At 37.1% G+C, this 21,739-nt stretch overlaps 2 protein-coding genes across 7 annotated transcripts in view; one reads left to right on the plus strand and one right to left on the minus strand.

Moving 5' to 3' along the window:
- Window positions 1-1,726: 1,726 nt before the first annotated feature.
- Window positions 1,727-8,516, minus strand: LOC124165944 (Golgi phosphoprotein 3 homolog sauron). The gene is made up of 4 exons (XM_046543488.1): window positions 8,193-8,516; window positions 7,773-8,019; window positions 3,429-3,604; window positions 1,727-2,915 (listed from the first exon to the last, which is right to left on the minus strand). Exons 1-4 carry the CDS (start codon window positions 8,379-8,381, stop codon window positions 2,667-2,669), a joined length of 861 nt encoding a protein of 286 aa, XP_046399444.1. The 5' UTR covers window positions 8,382-8,516; the 3' UTR covers window positions 1,727-2,666.
- A 55-nt stretch (window positions 8,517-8,571) lies between these two features.
- LOC124165943 (cilia- and flagella-associated protein 161-like) overlaps window positions 8,572-21,739 on the plus strand; it is a 33,950-nt gene continuing 20,782 nt past the window's right edge. For 3 of the 6 annotated variants that reach the window (XR_006866361.1, XR_006866362.1, XR_006866363.1), the window contains exons 1-3: window positions 8,572-8,754; window positions 8,831-8,962; window positions 16,080-16,309. Coding sequence is in view for 3 of the 6 variants with exons in the window: in XM_046543484.1 (XP_046399440.1) it covers window positions 8,686-8,754; window positions 8,831-8,962; window positions 16,080-16,309 (431 nt within the window). In the remaining 3 variants the exon portion in view is untranslated. The remainder of the gene's footprint in view (window positions 8,755-8,830; window positions 8,963-16,079; window positions 16,310-21,739) is intronic. The other 3 variants (XM_046543484.1, XM_046543487.1, XM_046543485.1) reach the window with 2 other exon arrangements.

Genomic DNA, 21,739 nt, shown 5'->3' on the forward strand with positions numbered 1-21,739 from the left:
GCCTGCCTGATTTTCCTCAGTCTTTTGCGTCATGTGTTGCATGATATGAGCATTAGGTATGGTCAATAGCTTTCACTATTCCTGTTTTAAACTAATCCCACTCTTCATACTATATGCCTAACTCCAATCTCCTGAATACTATTCTCCACCAGTTCCTGGTATTCCCTTCTCTTTGTTTCCTTCAGACCTTCTACTTTCCATTTCCTCAATATTTTGAACATAAAACGAACTCAAATAAAAAAACAAATAGTCATACGAGTAATGAGCATGCAACTCACAGAAAATATTTGCATCTCCCGTTCAAATAACCTGATGAATTAATTTACTTTAGGCTCGCCATTGGAGAAGCCCAAAAATTACCAAGATAAGTCAAATGGAAGGGGAGACCACATTATTGAGTCAAAGCTGGTCCTGAAATCTAAAGAAAGTTGAAAATTGGAAAGCCAGCAATCATGCTTATCTGCTCTTTCTCCAAACTATAGCCATTTTTATGCTAGCCATGGCTGATTTTAAGCTCATCTCATATAAGTCCCTGGGAATTATGAGAAAAATAGAGGAATTTGTGGACTTCATGTGTATTATGTTGTCTGGAATTCCGACATTTAATGCTGCATGTACCAAATACGATGCAATCCATTATTATCCACTTCCCATGGCCAGGAAAAATATGCACCAAGTTGAACACAATGGTATATGCTAGGCTTTAAACTTACGTGGACTCTGACACTTATGAGACTAAGAGCCAGTTTTGCAGAGTTAAGTTATTTAGTAGCATGAAAATCGGAGTAAACAATGTCTTCCACGTAAGATAACTGTTATTCTGAACTACTCTTTTTACCTTTAAATATTCTCAAAGTAAAATAACTACAGTTTCATAAGATGACACATATGTTCCAGTTAATTTTAACTAAACTTAATAAAATTGGCCCTTCGTCATTCACTGGAAGCAGGAGCAAGCCAACTCGACTAAAAGTTGCACTTTGAATCCTTCCTTGCAATTGGTTATCTTCCACTCCAGGGTTTAGATGCTTCTGATGTGTTGTTCCCTGATGTGAGAAGCCAACAGAAGCTGTTTTTGGGGGTGTTGGAATTAAATGAACATAAAATTGAATGTGATGATTAAAATTTCATGTAAAATGATGGCACAAGATTAAAATCTGATAAAGAGTACTGTAAAGAGAGTTAAAGAAAAATACCTACAAGCATGAGAATAGCTAGTTTTCAAAATCCTAAATAATTCAAAATCTAACAGTATTTTACAAAAATCAAAAGAAAAATGCTAAGAGCCAAAAATAAATGATGATTGAAGCTCTTATAACGTTGCTTGAACTCCATCAAGAATATTAAGAGGTTAACATGAAAGCATATTGCTTGACTCTTTGATGCTTGGCTAAGCACTTTCTCAGCTTGCATTATAAGCCCTCTTCAGCAATAAATGCAAAGGTTAGGTCATCAAGGGGTTGAAGTTCATCAGGCATAGAATCATGCCCATGTCTCCACTGAAATAGTTAATCTCCTTTAGAAACATAAAACCAAAGCGTGAGTGAATTCAAATATCACTGCCATTTGCTACCTTACCAAATCTTCCACGTAGGTATGGCCCCATTTTATGGTAAACATGCAGTAAAAATTCTTAGAAACCAAGTACATCTTCATTACAGTTCGAATAAATTCAAATTCAGAACTCATGCTTCATATCTGGAGAGTGGTAATCACACTTTGTACCTGAATTTAAACTTTCATTTATTAAATTAAAATTATACATGGGAAGAACATTTATAAAGTTTATACAACTTAACGGACACAAATAAATATGAAACTACCAAAGTTTCATGTAGTTGCAGTGAAAAAAATGGTATGGAATAATGCTCTCATTGCCAGATGAAATAAAGTCAAAATAGTTAGTAGAAGTGACAAATAATATTCATCAAAATATATTACAATAGGGATCCTTCCCTCCTATACAAGAATGTTTAGATAGCTATTACGTGCATGCAGGTTATGACGTTCACTGTACAATCCTACCAACATTTTGCATTATAGGGAAAAAAAATAAAAAGATACATGATATCATTTTCAATAAAATGAGATGCAAGATTATAATCGGCATTCCTGTTACTGCCACAAAACAATAAGCCAAGAAAAGGGAATGATAATCTAAAAGAATCACAGACTGTGAATGGTGTATAAAATGAACGCTCACTTCACCTCATATAACTTCAAAAACTCTTCCTTAAATCACAAGTACAGTTCAGGTTGTTAATCCCATTTACGGTACTTACTTTCAGAAAGTGTCTAAGAGCAGCTACAAAACCAGATAGCACAGATAAAATGCATAAACGGTCATTTTTACCTTTTAGTCTCTCGGTACGATCAACTTAAAGTGGCTATACAATCATGCCGATTGGCAATTTCATCCACCTCTACCCAAAAAGGACTCCTGGTTCCCCAGGCACCACATCAGGAACATCCAGTTTTTTTTTATTAAAAACAACACACCACTTAAAGTCAGTCATCACTTTTATGATTTCAACTCTGGGCCCAGTAACTCAATACTTTGTAACACATTGAGTTATCTACACACTTAAATTTCAAGATCCAGTCATCAACTCTGATATTTAGAAATCAGTTCACTCAAGTCCAACAGTTCACAAGGGCTGTGGCATTTACTTAGTAAATGCAGCAAATACTGCCCAAACAGTCTCATTTGTGTTTTGCTTCATACTTTCCGTTTCAAAGTCTAAATCTATTAGTTCACGAACTCTCTTCATTGCGAGTTCATAATCATCATCATTTAGAGGAGCAAAGGCATTTTCTAAAACATCAGATGCATGTGCCAAAAAGATGAGGGCCAATAACCTTTTATCCATTCGATGCGGATCATTAACCCACTTCCCTAGAACTGCATCTTGAACCTGTAAATGAAAAGTATTGCATCAGATGTTTGCATTGGAAATAAATCGCTACCTTGGTTTGACAAGGTTCTAACTGACATTTTTGCAAAATTTGGTGTTTTCACTCAAGATAACTAAGTTTATGTATCTCTATGTGTTGCACCGGTTTTTATTCCTCTATGTAAAATAATAACAGATTTAGAACAGTGACAAAGTTCCAACTGCAAGGAGAAAAAACTAATATTTGGTGTGACAAGGTTCTAACTGCATTTTACTTATTTTATTACTCATATAAACATGTAAAAAAATAAAATGAATAACATATTTTCTTGAAGTAATAATTACTAGTGTATCTAGTGGAACACTAGTGTATGTGCCAAAAATCAAAAATAAATTCCTGTTAATAATAGAAATAGAGCAGTTTAAAACTTTGACAAGGTTTTTCTCAAAACCAGCTGATGGTCAGTTAGAACCTTGTCAAACCAAGGTTGCGAAATGCTGGTCGAATATTTGTAAAAATATGAAACAAATTACCTTCTTCACCAGACGAGATTTGGCTACATTGTCTGTTAATGGATGGGTAGTCATATCAAACAGAAGAAAATTCTGCTTCTCAGTGGTTAAAACTCCTTTCTCCACTAGATTTTTGGCTAACCTTTCTCGGACATTCTTTAGCTGATAGCGTAGCTTCAATGGGTTCCAAGTTTCTCCTGTAAAATAAGACACCACACTTTTACAAAAGAACTTCAGAAGTGAAGTGAAGCATAAGTGATTTAATGGAAGTTGTTACAAGTGTAAGAATAAATGACAGATAGTACTCCTAGTTAATAAGTGGAGGAAAAGTACAGGGTTGATAATTAACATTAATAGGCAGCCGATCCATTAGATCACAACATCAGCCACACACTTTGGTATTCCACTGTGGTATGACTCACAAGTTTTAAATGTATTGCGTGCAAAAATACACAATACATGAGTAATGTTAAAAATTTGAATTTATTCCATAATTTACCCTCAATATTATTTCATCAAAAAAGTCCTTAAACAGCATTTTTTGAAAAAACTTTCTATTGCATTTTTTCTGTATCATTATCAATTACTAATATTAAGATTACAATAATAATTAATAACTAGAATGGGCTTTTAGGCAACTTGAGTCTGTACCTTGAGAATTACCTTCAAAAATGAAAGTTAGAAAATCTGGAATAGTTTTCTTGAAGATTTAAAATAACCTTACGAGTATCATCAAAACAAATAATAGGAATAAAAAAAAATTCACTTTCATTTTTACCCGATACAATCATGACATGTCGATGCAATACTCACTGGGAGTGACTTATAGGGTCTCGCATAGCTGTGGACTGCTTTCCCACAAAAATCAAAACCAACGCGACAACTCTCCGGAGTCTTCATAGTGATAAGTCTAAATTTACCATGCACAAAGATATGCTATGATATGCTATAGCATATCATAGCATAATCATAGCATACAATCAAATATTTGATTTACTGACTGGATACAATGATGCAATAGTGGCAAACTAAAACATGAACTTATCCATCCCAATGCCATTTAACCCATTGACTAATTTCATATCGACATTCATAAAGATCAGGTAATTTCATAATTTTCACGAGGCAATCAATCAAAGTGCTTTAACTCAAAGTATGGCCTGATGGGTAAGGGCATAGACTACCTCATGGAAACCATCAGCATGTCTCTCATTTTATGGGTAGGGGGTGAATTATTTTAGGTGTCACATGATATATACTGGGTGACCACCACTGGTGACGTTAAAGGAATCTAAGTTGGTATGTATTCTAGCTGATTGTCTCCATACTTATAATCCATTAGAATGCGTGCAATATATTAATCACACACATACAATGATGTGCTATTTTATAATCACTTCACCATCAGCAATAATTTTTACCAGCATCTACTTATTTTCCCATCCCGTCTCGTCCTGCTTTCATTTGCCAAGACTCAGATATGTTCAAGAGATTTTTCCCTCAGCACTCAAGATTCAAATTCAGTCGCAATCAGTTGTGTGTAAGGGAAGTATCATTTGCACATGTGCCACTAGGGATATGAAGCTACACACCTAAGCCTCAAACCACTTCAACAAAACGTGCTGGATTGATATTTAAGCAAAATGCCATTCTGCCCTACTTCCAAACTGGAAACATAAAATGGAACATTAAGATAACACAAACAGTATTACTGTTATCATTATAATTTCTCAGATTACCCATCAACCACTTTCACAAAACCCCACTTTTGCTCTGTGATGCGGATACACACAGAAGATGCTCAGAAGAATTTCTGTCAAAGCCGGGAGCTCCAATCAATTCTACATGACGAACAGCAGTAGTAATGTTTGAAGCAATCATAAAGGCCTATGGTTGCTTTAAGCAATGGCACCATGGTGACCACATGATATCATGCAGACTTGCCAGTATATCGTTGATAATGGCTTCCGGGTGCAGCTGCGTGTTGCGCTTTGTCGTGCAAGCTTTCGCGACCGTTGCAGGACGCATCATCAGGCGATGAATCCATTCATCGCCTGATGATGCGTCCTGCAACGGTCGCGAAAGCTTGCACGACAAAGCGCAACACGCAGCTGCACCCGGAAGCCATTATCAACGATGCCCCTCGCTGCGAAAACCTACGTTCAAAGCTATCTTGCCAGTATATATTTCCCTGATTTTCTACATTAAAGACAGCACTTTTCAGATTTTTCCATATCATGCTCTTAGGAATGTTGATGTACATATTTAAAGATGATTTAAAAAAGATGGAGCACAAAATAAAACTTTGCACCGAATATGTACTATCAATTTCGTAACGTTGTAAGTTAACTACGTTAATGCAATGACTCCTCAGCCACATGGTGGAGTCAAAACAGCTGCCAGCAACTCATGGCATATTTAACTATAGAAGTACAACCTATATACCAGAGGATGGGAGGTATAAATATCTGACTTTAAAAAATATGATTATCCTGATACACCTATTTTTGAATTCCTGTGTCATTCTGTCCAGCAAGTGTCTCTTGTGCATTGCAACCACCTTGCCCATAATCGCCACACAATGGCCAAGTTTTACTATCTGTCAAGTGCATGGGTCGCCATATTAAAATATTGGTATGTACTATTTGTTGCTGAGCTTTTTGAAAATGTATTGCGTGGTTGATTTTTCTGTTTCATTTTGTCTTTTGTGGAGTTTCTAAAGCAAATTTGTGTCTCCTGTATTTCATTTTTCCTAAAAGGATGCAACTTAAAGAACAGTGGTTGACTATCATACGTTGAATAAATAAATGAAGTACTCTACACTAAATTAAAACAGAACTTTAAAAATCACATTTTTCCAAATATTTTACATTGATTTAACTTAGCTTAAAAAAATAAGAGGTAAATAACATGCATTCTGGGAAAGTACAGACGGATAATTTACTTTCTATGAGGATTAACATACCTTTATAATAGAAAAATAAATCTGGTGAATCAAGTCATAACTACAGGTAAATTTTTGAGGCTTTCAAAAATGCTCCTACCGTCATTTAGGAAATTTTAACCAATACCCAAAAAAGTAGGTAGAACACAGATGCACTGAACGAGAGTGCTTATAACCAACAATTCAGAAGTCTGCCCTCCAGAGTGTGATGACCAAAATTTTCAGCAAACCAGTAGCATCAAGGGAAAACTGGCATAATTACAGTATTCTATACATAAATTAAAATAGGTCACCTCGAATTTCATGTTAAAGACAGTCATCAACAAAAAAAATTACCTATAACAGCAGCTCATCAAAAAGAGGATTTAGTAAAAGAAATCAATAACTGGCACAACTCAGAATAGTATTACATTGCCGCTACAACCGGGCATTTCCCTCACATTGACACTACATAGTAGTGTTTCTAACATCCTCTAAATGTCAACAAAATCATCTCTAAATCACAATTTTTTCAGCAATCGAATTGTCAATAACCAAGCATGTCATTGATCATTACTGACTCCACATTCACATTTATTAATGCATGCATCAATTGACCAATTCACAACATTCACAAGTTTCAAAGTGTTGGTTTCCATATTGGGAGAAAGCTTCGAGGCAAGTATTTGAGTACTTCAAGTATTTGAGGGTAAATAACCTGAATTTGGATTTGAATTCAGATTCTTAATGCTGAAAATGGCTAATCCTCGGATATAAAGGACTGAAGATTTGTCGCCTAAGTTTTAAAGCATGCCAGATGAAAGTATAACAAATAAAAGAATGTTTGTTATAATGCGCCAGTTTAGAACTGATTAAAAATAAGAACGAAGCGAAAGGAAGCTGAATGGGATGTGCGAGGAAAACATTTAAACTTTTCAAGGAATTATACTTATCACATTGAACAACTTCGACGGATATAGTTGACCGCACAGCATAATACCATATTCAATAATTAAATAATTACATAACAGCACTTAATTGGAATTCCTCTCATCTTTGCGGGCTTATGTTTTGATTTCACACGATGCACTTCATTTCCGCTGGCGCTGAATGTCGCAAGTGGATCTTTAGCAACTTCAGCATTCTTAACTAACTACCGATTGATATTTAGCATTTCAATCACATAATAGCGACCTGAATAAAATTGATGACATGGAAAAAGAACACTCATACATCAATGCCACTTCCAATCATAATCCTGCCACCACACGAAAATACGTATTTTTTCACTTAAAGGAATAACCCTCGACATTTTACGATGCTAGCAAAGGTTGGAGAACATAATTTTATAATTTACTACACGATATACTACTACGTAAACATATGGAAACGATAAGAATTCATTTGGGAAAATATCTAGAATATCAAGAAAATGTACGTACCACTTAAGTATTCAATCCAGCTTTGTACTGTCTCAGGTGGATCTGTTTCTTTCATATGCTTCAGAGCTTCGTCTAGAAGAACATCGCCAGTAGGTGTATCACTCTTTATCAATAACTTCCGATTCAAGAGACTCTTCCGTCTCATCCCAGCTTTTTCGAGTTCAATGCGTCCACGAATAGCCAACTCGATAAGAATACAGCCACGTAATCCACTAGATATGCAATCATTCCAAAACGATGTGTAACCCTGGAAGTTTACACAGAATTTAAATACATAACACCCTTTCTTGACATGTGTAACCATTAAACACCGTTAAAACAAAACCGAGAGTGATAACAAGACTTCTTGGGCAACGAATGACACGTATCACCCTGTATCACACCGTACATTCACCACACGAATAAAAATGAAATAATTACCTCCTTATCTTTTAATCCGAGTAAAAGAACTTCTTCCATCAACGTGAGCCTAGTTTCTTTGGAATCTCCATCTTCTATATCTTCATCTCTATCACATTTTCTCTCGTCTGAATTTTGAGCATCTTTAGAGACACTGTCAGAGGCTTCTCTCACAGCGCTCCGCCTCTGCACAAGCCCATCACGATTCATATTCGGCTGGTTAGGTGAAAAAAACCGAGCAGAGGATGACTATACCCTAACCAGGCAATATTCAATTATCCAATGTTGACATTCTTCAACCAGCCACATACACCCAACCTCAATATGGCGACGACTGATATTATACTCTCGAACCCATATCACCGATTGTCCCATGATTCAAGTTGCGAGTTGCGCTCGTTCCGTTGCTTAGCAACGATAAACAAACAGCTGTCATGTCGTTACTTGAAGTTTCTCCTCGAAAGTAATATTTTCGCCGCAAAATTACGTTTTTACATGTACGTCCTTGTAGACAATGGAAGAAATAAAATATGATCCTCGTGTCTTGATAGGAAACTGGCAGGAGGAATTATTGACGATGAAGGTAAAACCTTTATAAGGTAGTGAATTGGTGTTGCCTCCATCGGATTATTAATTTTAGCTTTATTGTGGATATTTAGGAGAGAGAACGATTGTACGAACTGAAAAAAGAAAAAGGAGAACTTAAAGCGCAAAAAGCCCGTAGATTTTTTGACTACATGTCGAAGGAGGTACGTCTTAAGCCTTTGCCGTTGACAATTTTTTGGAAAAAGGTCTGTGAAATTTGCTGTACTTTTTCAACTTATTCAACTCGGAGAATTTCCACAAAAATCCTATCTCTGATATCCTGTGGGTGTTCAGTATTACAAGTTTGATCATAATACCTTAGCAAGTAATACACGGAGAGATCTATGGGGATTTCATAAATTATTAAATTTTTATATGTGGATAAACTGATATTTTCCTCCTTAGCATCATCAAATGTAATGACTCCATTTTAAATTTAACCATATTTCTTATCAATTATATGAAAATTCAAACTTACTTGAGGTAATTCCTTCCCTCAGTATCCTTATTAAGGTTTATGATTAATTTTTAAAAAAATTGTGTAAAATAGTTATTTCAAGTCTAGTAAATGAGATATTATGTCAATGAAATGAAGAGCATAAAATACATATTTGGAAAGGTAATAATTAAAGATGATAGAATAACCGATTAAGAAATTGGTAAAGATATTTTCTGGTAGACAATTTGTGGAAGGTAATTTTTTTCAGGTAATCCTTTTCCCCTTGTCTTTCCACTCTTGAAAGTATATAGGTACTGAAAAATCAAATGCAGTGCATTACATTGCATTTGACCTAAAAGCTGAGAAAGAGCGAAACAATTAAACCAGACTTGGAAGGTTCAGTCACTTAACACCAGTGGCATAACTAGAAATATGCTTTGGGGGGAGGGGGTATTAGAGGGCATAGAGGTGCAACCCCCCCCCCCCCCCCCCAGTCCAGCTTGCCGGTGGAAATATTTAAAAAAATGACATGCCTGGAAATACATTTTACATTATTTTGGCACTTAAAACTAGTACGTCAAAATTAGGCAATAGTTGTATATATATTTTTTATTTCTCTGAGATTTGGGGGGTTCTATCTTTTGAGGCTATGTTCATTTAGAAAAATAAGAGGTTAAAGACATTAAACTATGCTATAGCTATAGGTTACTACACCGCATAGGTTACTATCTAGATAGTAACCTATGCGGTGTGACTGTAAGTTGAGTATGGCCCACCTGCAAGTCACACTCGAGTCTGGCGAGATCTGGCCAGACAAAATGGTGCCACACATTGGTGTAGATTGCAATAAAACTTTGTTGGTGATGGACTTCCAGGAGGCCTTGGGGGTATGGAATACCTTCATAACAACCTCATTAAATTCTCTTAGGGACATATTCTACATATCAAATATTGTTGGGGGACGCATCCCCATAGAATCAAGGCCAGTGGTACCACTCAAAATGACCAACCATCCGTAACTTAGCAAGCCACTTAATATCATAGCAAAACTGTTGGGGTGATATTCTGTATCCAACACAAATATTAAGTGTCGTACACAACCACACTCGCTGATGTCAATTCAGAATGGAGTTTGACAGCTAAAGTTTAAAGAATAGATTTGGTGCTTGATATGGGTGGTACATCCCAGGTGGCTTCATCTGACACTGGCCTCAGTCTAGCAATTTCATCAGAAATTACCAATGCCATTATGTGGCAATAGGTGTGTATACATACTACATGCTAGAAGTTCTGCAACAGGAGGTACTCATGATATAGGACCTCAAGCATGTCCAGGTGCTGTGTTTGGTCTGAATGGTAGCTACTCTACGTTCCTCCTTTTCCCCTGTATATGCACCCACTGGTGGAGGGCTGCAAGGTATGGTTCTACCTCAAGGCAGTGGCTAGAGGAATAACCTAGGTGAGGCCCATTGGTGGGTCACATTGCACAAAATGAAGTATGCTCGTGACTGACCAGTGGGTTCCAACACTTGACTGATGCTCCTGAAACAGCATTGTTTAGGTATTTATAAAAGAGTTATTCATGTTATGTATCTACATCATGAAAACAGGTAGCATGGATTTGATGCAATGGTTTTATAATTTAATGCTGAAAATACAAACTTTTGCGTTACTTCTGTGACGAAGCACAAAATTATTGCTGCATTTCTTCATCTATGAAAATTAATGATGTGCATTTTGTCCCCATGTTAAATATAAAAAAAGAACTCAATGAAGCTCATCACAAAATGACCATGAGAAGGAGGAATTGTGGATGGGAACAACTTCGGGGAAATTTCTGTCATTGAGTGGTAAGACTCTTTGGGACTCTTCTTCTTCTCTCTCCCCCCTTCGCAACTGTAAAAAATATCTTTCATACCTCCCTTCCATGAGGGTACCTAAAAGAGAGGGACAGGAGTCAATTATCCAACCATGGTCCAACTCTGAGAAAATAATTTTTTAGCTTGAAGAATTTTTTTATTAATATTAATTAATAATTTATTATTGTTTATAAACACATTACAATGCATTAAAAATACATATCTCAAATATTAAAATACATATAATACATTAAAAACATTCCCTTTACAAAGTCTTAACACGCTTTTCACTATATAACCAACACATACTCTGACTTATTGGGCAAGAAAAGATAAAAGAGAAAAACCCTGATATTACAATATTTTAGAATATAAAAATATTTTTACAATTAGGAGACCTCCTGAGCCAAAACAGGCTCATCAGCAGATTCTCCATAATTCATTTGCAAGAAGTTAAAAACATCTGATTAGCATATTGGCAAGGGCAGAGGAGGAATAGCAAACATATTGTGCACTGTTTTGCTAAAGCTCTTGTTGAGTGTTTGGGAGAGAGAAGAGCTGCTCCCGGGAGGCGACCAAAGGCACCTTTTTCAACCACCGCTACCTCCGACAGCCAAGGTAACAATCCTCCATCCCTGTTTCTAACCTCGCCTTTTCCCCGAGTCTTTTAGTTGATTTCCTCGCAACCACAGTTCAGAAGGGTGATTTTTTGTTAATCGACCGTTTCTTTTGTTATTAAATTATTTGATACTCATGTTCAACCATGCCTTTTTTATTTTTTTCATGCTTTTCACTCCTCCGCATACCCCCAGGCCTCAAAGTACATTTCAATGGTTACCATTGCATCAAATTCATGCTACCTGTTTTCATGGTGTAGATTCATAACATGAATAACTCTTTTATAAATCCCTAAACACTTTTGATTCAAGTTCTAGTTGAGAAATGATGAAGTCATAATTAACTGACGAAAAAGAGTATCTTATTTTGATTTCTTACCACTCAATCATGCAGTGTGTCAACAGTAATAGTTTAGACGAAAGAGATAGCAAGCAAAGTTTGCAAAGCTAAAGCTTTCATTTATAGTTATCTTGCAACCTCTTTACTATAGGCCATCATATATACTATGTATATGTATAGATAGACCCTCATTGGATGTGTGAAAACTACTGTAGTGAGATTTATCAGTCCAGCTTTTTACAATGATGATCATTTTAACTGTTTCATTTATAAAAATAGCAGTAAGATCCAGGGGCACAGCTAGGAATTAAGGCTGGGGGGGGGGTTAGGTGCAACTAATACCGGGGTGTATGGGGTATGGTATACCCACCAGGATAAGCGATAGGTACGAGATTAATAAATTGCTGAATTTTAAAGATAAATGGTTCAAAACGGTGAGTTTTACGGCTTTCTGAGGGATATTTTATTCATCCTTACACTATTGTATTAGTAATATCAATCCAATTAAGTAAAATGGATTAAATTTACAAATTTCTCTGAGCTCTGGGGGGGGTTTTATCCCCCAAAACCACCCCTCACTGCGCCACTGGTAAGACCCCTCACTTCTTTCATGATTTTACACCTCAAACATATCTACAACATTACGAAAAAATCTTGGGGTAGTAAATGAAATTAAGTAATAGAAATACTTAAAAATCTGAACTCTTGCAAGTTTCCTGTAAACAACTTGGCAGTCTTCACGCTTTTCACTCAAAATGTGTGGGCAGTGATTAACTCTCATGCAGTAAAGCAACCTAAGGATAAGTTTGGATATTTTAGGATGGTAATCACCCTGGAATTGGTTAAAAGGGTTTGTTTTGTGCAATTTTAGGCTAGGAAGGTAACTTCCTCTCCCTAGCCCACTTGAACTGAAAGGAGTTCTTGTTGGAGATGTGTGAGGGAAATCAATGCAGTGCTTCAACCTGAAGGTTGGTTTGGGTATATGCGGGTGGTGGCCACTCCAGGTGAGGCCATAGCCAAGAGCGGGAAAGTCAAGTGGTTTTAACCCTCAAATTTTGGGACATATCAACTATGCGTTGAGTAGTGCGGTAAAGATGCACAAAATCTTCTCCCTAAATCTTAAGTGCACGACCTGCGAAAGGAACTCCTCGAAAAATACCCCTACGCAAATTTATCCCCTCTGACATTTTTTCTGGCCTTGGAACATAGTCTTAAGGGTACGTTTTGCAAGGATGCCCCTCAGAAAAATTTCTGGCCACGGCTTTGGTGCACTGGAGTGCGACTTACGCACATTTAGGGTGGGAGGGCCAATATCTCTCTCTTGTCCTCCTGGCACCATGGGCTTATTTCAGGATTTATTCATAGGCTTTATTCAGATTCAGTAGTATATACGGATTATAAATTTAGAGGGAGTTAAGATCAAAATCTGATGGGGCTAAGTTTTAAATTCGGATTTTCCATGCTAATTTAAATTTCAAAGTGAAATTTCTAGAAGATGGTTTGGAAGTATCTACTACAGCATGGTACTACTAAAATTTTTAAAAATTTTAGTAGTACCATGCTACTACAGTAGCTACAGTGGCGAAATAGGAAATAAGTGAGGACGATTATGAAGGAGCGAAATGCGGAAAATGTATGGAGCTTGAGCTCTCCACAGACAATAACGTCTGATGCCTACCTCAAAACAGCTCTTGCACTAAAAATGTTCTGCGTGTCCGTCCTGCCTTTATCCTATGTATTAATTTTCCCTGCTCCCATTGAAACACAGAACTCTTTATTCAAGTAAGGGCTCTTGTCCTCCACAATTTACGTATAATCTTAAAAACTCTAGAAATCCTCTAATAATAAAAAATAAAATATCCGCCAGAATAGCTGAACGTGAAATTCACTCTTGAAGCCGCGAGAATATAAGCCAGCGACGAAGCAAAAGGAATGTTACCAGTGTGCGGGGGAAGACTCGCTATCGGACTCGAAACTTGAAAAGGAGGCTAACTTCGGCCTCGACTTCCGGGAACGGTTGATAAGCACGCACGTTCACAGGCTTCATCTTAAAAGCTACGGGTTGCGTAAAACGATAGAGGAACATATATTTTATAGGTGCATCGAGTTTCATGAGAGGACAAACGGAACTCCGCTTCTTGAAATTCGCGTATAGAAAATAGAACAAACAATAGTTAGAAAAATAAGTTTGAGGTCTGTAAGAATTAAGAAAACAGAAATAGTTGACGCAGACTTCGAAATCTATTCCAGGAAAAAGCGGAAAGCGATGAACAATGATAGTTCATATCCTCGAGTGGAACATCAGATAAAGACTGCAATTAAATAAAATTAAAAATCCAAATTCTTCTTCAAAAACAAAGTATTAAAAGTATTAATTTTTAATTTTCCATTTCCTTTTGGTACAACTGTACAAGTAAGTTCTTGTGAAGTATTATGTAAACTCTTGTACCACTTTACGCTCGATGAATTACTCGAAGAAAGTTATAGCGAAAGTGGGTTATTGCGGCAGGCGATTCAGTGACGTGGGCAGACTCCAAAAAGGTATAATACGCTACGTAGAACGTTTCGATTACTAGGCCCAATATGGTTTGCATACGACTTCTTCTTATCAGCTTCTTAATCTCACATTTGCTGAAATCGCCGTCAGAAAATTAGCACTCGCGCTGGAATAACTTTTCTGTGGCACGGTCAGTAAAAGGGATTTCAAATTACCTGTTGAAAGAACTCTGCAAATAAATACCTAAAAAATTATTAGTCCAAAATAATTTTGGTCATTAGTCCCACATTTTAAAATACGCGCTATCAAAATGGTGATCCGCCTACATCTTTATCACTTATGGGTTATGACTGATAAACCACATAAGTTATGACTAAAATACCTACTAGTAAGAGTACGCACGAAATGTAAGTATGAAGATAGGTGAGATTCTTTCACACAAGAAATTACAGTATTAAAAATTAGCTGCTATAATAATAAAAGTATAATTTTCAGCCCGAAGAAATTACATTTGCAAATAAAAATTACATGCTGCCATGCGTAAATAGGGACGTAGTCACAGGTAGCTATCTAAAATTTCACAAAAAAACTTTTACTCCTTTTTAACTTAACAAAAATTACACCATAGCATCATGATGATTTTCATTCCACGGCACATTGATTCTCGCTTAACTTTGATTTCAAAACGTGCGTCTTGAAAAAAGTATAGCGAATATCAATACGCGAAGTATTTTTTACGAATGGAATTTATCCACAATCAAACTTAGCGTTACTAGAACAAAAATGTGGTTTAAAATGAGCTAATTATTTTGTGAAACCAGTACCTAAGTCTAACCCTGAGTAAAACCGAGGTATACATGTCCCATAATGTCTATTCTAAATACAGCTAATGGTTGGTTGCAGAGCTAAAGCTCCGAGTTGAAACGTCTCCGTTCGATTTTAATTTGGCATCATTGACCACATATAATATATAATATTATACATGATAATGGTGCAATATATTACGCGTATTCGTACTTTACGTTTAATTCCTCAAATATTCCGGGAAAGTTCCGCTGAATCAGCGGGTGAATGCATTTGTGGGGAGAATGTCTGAGTATATGCAATAGAGCTAATGGTAATTTATTTATTTCACTCACTCAGTACTTTAACTAAGAGGTCGGTTTTATTTTTGAAGGGTCGAGCTCACTTCGCATAAAGTCATTGGAGGTTGTTGTGAATTTCATCATGTTGTAGGGGGCAATTCCTTTCCCGGAGCCACCTCGCATCGCCAGGATTCTCGATAGGCTTCCGAACGTCCCACCCAGAATTAGATTATGGGACCCAGAAATGATAGCCAAGTACTCTACTAACTAGGCCAGTATAACTCCATTAATTTCTGATGACCTAATCGGTTAATAATTATTAATAGGGGTAAAAAGTAAATTACGTCCACTGCCTTCTGAACATTTTCAAGTTTTAACTGTATAAATTGTTTTCTTCAAGTTAAAACACAAATTATAAACTCAATAATTAATTGAAGTCAATAGTAATCTATTAAAAATAAAATTAATCGACTATTTTGTAAATAGGTAGCAATAACACTTCCGGATGAATATGTTCGCTACGGTGGAGTGTTTCAACTCTTGGCGCCAAACGTCTCGAATACTCCTGGCGGCGAAGGGAAGAACTGCTGCCTGGCGCTCTCCTGCGTCCCAACCGAGGAGGAGCTTGAGTCTGAGCGATACTTCGTAGAAGGATGCTCGATCTCAGCCTCGCCACACCTCGAAGCCTGTCCCCGCAACACTTTCATCATTTGCAGGTAAGAAAATTCCATTTTTATTGCTATACTCCCTGAAACATCTTACATGTAGCTCGTGATTTTCTCAAGTATCAACTAAGGGACGATTGATAAACGTATTTTGCGAAAATAATGAATATTTTCGAGCTGCGGCTCAAGTGTGTGGAAATGCGATGCAGAGTTGATGCGAAATTATCCAACGCAAGTGAAATTTCAACGAACCCGCGCTGTCGCATTCTGTAAAATGAGCTGATAAATATGACTATAATCTGCCAGCGAGCATTGGGTGAAAGTGTGAATGTGGGAATGCGATGCAGAGTTAATGCGGAATTACCCAACGCAAGTGAAATTTCAACGAACCCGCGCTGTCGCGGTCTATAAAATGAGCTGATGAATATGACTCTAATCTACCAGCGAGCATTGGGTGAAAGTGTGACAAACCAAATTTACGTTAATCGGGGGTAATTAATTTTTTTGGCAGTCGTGCTCGGACTGATACGCTTCGCAAATTTGAAAATTGTTCGGTATTGCAGTTTGAAAATGATGTGTTCAGTGCACGTATCCAGGTGGGCTTAGGGGACATGAGCCCCCAGAAACTTTTTCCCCATGCGGAAACTATATTTGATTCATTCACTTACATATTTGAGTTACATAGGGCCAAATGTCTGAAAAATGATGACTGGTTTAAAACTTGTAGGTTTAATTATCTCACACAACGACCTCATTGCAGATATGTGTGCGCTGAACTAATGTAATGGGGCCCGGAAAAAGTTCATAACTTCAGTAACTGGTAAGCTGTGATCTTAACTAGATAAAAGAAATAAGAATGGATAATAAACGGAACTAATAATTGTAAGTAATGATCATTTAAGGATTAAATTGATTACTATTCGATATCAAGTTAGCCCAAACTCCCACGAATCCCCAAAGCTGGCAAGCCATCCCATAGAATAAAATACCTACGTGCAATCTCAGTACTTTTTCCACGCTGCACGATTCAGTGCGTTAACGGATTTTAGACGCTCTACTTCAGCGGAGGCACTCGCGATGTCGAAAGAAACGTGGAAAATTGCTCGGCGTGCTCGACTCTTTTAGCGTTATGGATCATTACCTTGCATCACGCCTAAGTGAGACGTGCGAGGAGTTCTTGTGGTGAGCATACCGAATTATTGCCACTCACTCAGTAGACCTTGATCGGAAGCAGCAATAGCAAGTCCGTTTTGTTTCCAAGTGCTCTTTGCGATTCGTAAAAGTAAGAAACTAATCGTCACATATATGAGTATGTTCCGGCGTAAAGCGTAATTAGAAAAGGATATTTCTATGTGAAATTATTTATTTGCTGTCGATATTGAGGAAGTGCAGAATCACAACAGACAACTTATTAATCACCATCTACCACTGTATTATAATTCAAGCACTATGGAAATACCCAAAAGATGATGAACGAGTCGTCTGTCGTAATGTCGGCGTAATTAGAAAACGACCGGTACGGCACCCGAGGAACGCAATTGTATTTATTTCGCCGGAAAATCTTAAGATATTCCTTATCACACGGTAATATGTGTTTTGAGTTGGTCCATCACTGCCGCACCTGTGATTGTATGTGTGGTCTATTTGTGATGACCTAGAACAGTTACGTTTTTGATGCTTTGCACTGGTTATCATAAAAATTTTCATGTACGTGTACAGGTACATAATACGCGACTGTCAATTTTTCAATTCAATGATAGGAAAAGGGACTGTGATCTCAATCGTTGAAGCCATTTCAAAACTTTGAAATGAAAAAATGATCGTGTTACTCCGGCTTTTTGTTGCTTGTTTAAGGCAACATTAATTTCTTTGCTCGTTGCGAGAGCGTCTCGAAGCCAGAACATCATCATCGCTTTCTCAGAAAGATCGCGAAGCAGTACATCTCGTTGTCTTATCCCAAGAAAGGGTCATTGAGCGTTTAAATTCTTATCCGTTCAAATCTGGAAAGCACTTCCGAGCTGTAATTTCAACGAACAGTTTATAAAAAAAATACGACTGCATTGCACGTATTTCAAACGCGCTCGTGTTAAATCACTATTTTATTGGCTCTTGACTATTTGCTAAAATTGAAAATGTACCAAAAAAATTTGTCAAATCATTGGAACTGCTACACATAATTAGAATTTTGCAGGTTACGCACCGAAATACACGTTTGATAATTAATCGGTAAAGTTTTTCTCTCATGAATACCCCTATGAAAAAATTGTATAAACCTATTTCAAATTTTTATACATCCTTATACATTACCGTGGCAATGTATAAGAATGTATAAAAATTTGAAACAGGTTTATACAATTTTTTCATAGGGGCAAAGTTGCATTTATTATGAGTTGACTGCAGGGCACTTAAAAAAGTATGATAAGGGATAAAATAATTTTGAAACACAACAGACAAAAAGCTAAGATATTTATGATCTCCTTTTTCGATGGAGTACTTTAAATATTGCGAGTAATTACGAAGAACTTTTAGTATTTAGTAACTATAATTCACAGAATTTTTCTCTGAATTAAAAGTTTTCTCGAGTGATCAATGTCATCCCTATTCAGCTGTAAAAGCAGATAATAAAATTATGAAAACACGGTGTCATTCTAAGAAATAGTAAAATGATATACCTATTTTCGAACGGATTCGTTCAAAAGTAAGATTATTTTCCAAACATTAAGAGGCTGTGATCTATATATCTATAGTACTCAAGTATCTAAACAGAATCTTTTCACATCCTCTTCTCGTTTACGCTGCTGTTTCGACTCACCAACTAGCAACCCATTATGAGGCCCGCGGAATAATACAAATCTGCAGGCGCTAAAGGTACTAACTGTATTCTTATCCTTGCATTTGCTTGCTAACGGGTTTGTAATTTGACATATGAGTACGGTAGAATACGTGTCGAGGTCCCATACCGGCCGGTCCCTTTGTGGCCCCATACCGGTCCTCGCCTTCACCAGAAGTTCCTTCCCCTCTTACTTCTCCCATCCCATCTGTGCATAAATCTTCCACCGGTCACGCGCCCAGATGACTAGAACGCCCTGGAGCTATCGTCCTCGCTTACCAACCCTCCCATGAGGATGAGCACCTTTAAGAAAAGAGAATATCTTAAACGTTTTACATCGGTGCGAATCACCGATGGGCGTTGAAGTTCTACGAAGGCTAAGAGTAAGGTGGTGTTAATTCTTCTACGAGGAAGAGAAATACCTCGTGGAAAGATTCTGAGAAATTATAACCTAGAGTGCTGTTAAAAGAGAGGAGTAAAGAAGAATGGATAAGAGGATTTAATGGAACGACAAAGTTAGGAAGGCCGTAAAATAGATTTTCGTCGATAAATGTGGGCGATGTTTTTTGATAAAGGTAAGCACCGGAAACCAGTATTAAGTTTTATTACGGCTGATATTTAAGAGGAACTTTTATTCCATGTTTCACTCTGGAATCGAAGATTTTGAGCTATGTTACTATTAAATTGTAATTTCTAAAGAGTATGGTTTCTTAAGTTCTATGAACCTTCTTCTAGCATCGAGATGCTCGACAACTCTTTTTCCCGTTAGGATAGATTTGTTCTTGAAAAAGGGATACAATTCCGGAATCCGAAAGTCATTAATTTTTCTTATTCGACACAATAAGGGCTGGATTGTCTGTGCCTTGTTGACATTCAGGCATAAGATAAATGTGATTCGGTGCATAGGTGAATTAAGATATCATCTGTATTCGTTGATATGACGTATATTTTTGAACAGAAAACGAGCAAACAGTCATTACAAACCCAGAAGTTACTGCGTCTCAGGGCAAATTTTGATAGTAGTGTTTGTATGCATGCGTTCGTAATATATCTTCAACTTTCATGGTTTCATAAATTTTTGTAGCTCAAGGAATATTCCACGCTTGACGAGTTCTAACTCACACAGCAAATGCAACCTGGTGGTTAGCTACGTGGAACAATGAAGAATTTATAGCGTGGTGTTTGCTGATGCGTAGTGTTGCCCTACCAAACAACCTTGAGATGTTCATGTGAATTTCCACGAGTAAAACATCACTTGAACCGGGAGTCGAATCACGGACCAATGGCTTTCCGGGACAATGCGCTAACAAACCTCTACGCTTCCTTAAGCACTCGTGTGATGGCCTCTGGAGTCATCTTACCTATGTTACATAGGCATTGAGCCGGAAAGACAAAGATCCGTTGTTAGATGATTGGATGAGTTTTTTTTCGTGGTGAGTGGCATGACTTTTATCGCCATTAGAGTGGCATGCTGGAGATAAGTACACGCTTTTGATAACTTTCATGTCGGGGTATCTTGTAGGTGAAACAAATCTATTTAGATCAAAATCAAACTTAGTGAGTTCCTTCAGGAGCGTGAGGAAATCGGTGTTTAGGATACAAGTTTTGGAAATGGAGGCGAATGCAGGGAGGGGAACACGTCGAAATTAATGATATTTCATATATCCTCAGTATGCATTAATCAGTCCCATTATCGGTGCATGGGATTAACTTTATGAATTGAATGAATCATAGTTTTCCTACCGAGCAGGGTACGATTACATGATAGAGCATTATCCTATTTACTCCGGCCCGTCCGATTTCTCGTATCGAATGGAGATGAATTATATTAACACCGATTTTGATATCGATATGGGAAGTTGAAGTCATAAAAATTGTAATAATTTAAATGTTTGACTTTAAAAATTTTAGGGACAGGAGTAAGGATGAAAAGAAGCTGGTATGGGATGATAAAAATAAAAAAGTGTTCGATTTTGAGATAAAAAATAGTACGCATATGATATTTGAGTGTTTTAATGGATAGTGCCGCGTGAAATAGATCTTTAGTGAGTTACCTATTTAGTGATGCGGTACGGTGGACCCAGTGGACAGGGGAAATTACTCTGGACTCGATTATATGCCATGGTCTGGGGAAATAAACTAAATGATCGTATTAATATTTTTTTGGACTGGTGGAAGTGTATCTAATACAAATTAGGGGGGTAAATGATGACAAAACAGGCTTAAAACAGACCATGGACTGTCTTAAAAATGACTCTTTTCTCCCTCTTGTGTAATGAAAAACGCCATTCACGTATGCTATCGGCGTCTTCGAAAAAATATCCATCCATATACAGCCGCATTGCGTTTCCTCTTTCGACTGCTTTTGAGAGGTTAGAGTCATAAAGTTTTTTTTTCCAGTCCCACTACCTTCAAAACTTCGATGAGCTCTTCACCGCTGACGTTGGGAATACTTTTCGTATAGTGACTCGCGGGAGGAAATGGTCCTTTTTCTGAGAGATGATCGAGGTTGCTTTGATTCTCGTTCTAGCCTTAAGTACCCAGGTATTTTCAAGTGTTGGGTATTCATTCTGACATGAGTGACGAATGCATTTACGTAAGTGAACCTGAGACGTTATTAAATAGTCGCTTAAATGATTTGTGCTCTATAA

The sequence above is a fragment of the Ischnura elegans genome, chromosome 9 (genome assembly GCF_921293095.1).
Source record: "Ischnura elegans chromosome 9, ioIscEleg1.1, whole genome shotgun sequence".
Classification (NCBI taxonomy): Eukaryota; Metazoa; Arthropoda; class Insecta; order Odonata; family Coenagrionidae; genus Ischnura; species Ischnura elegans.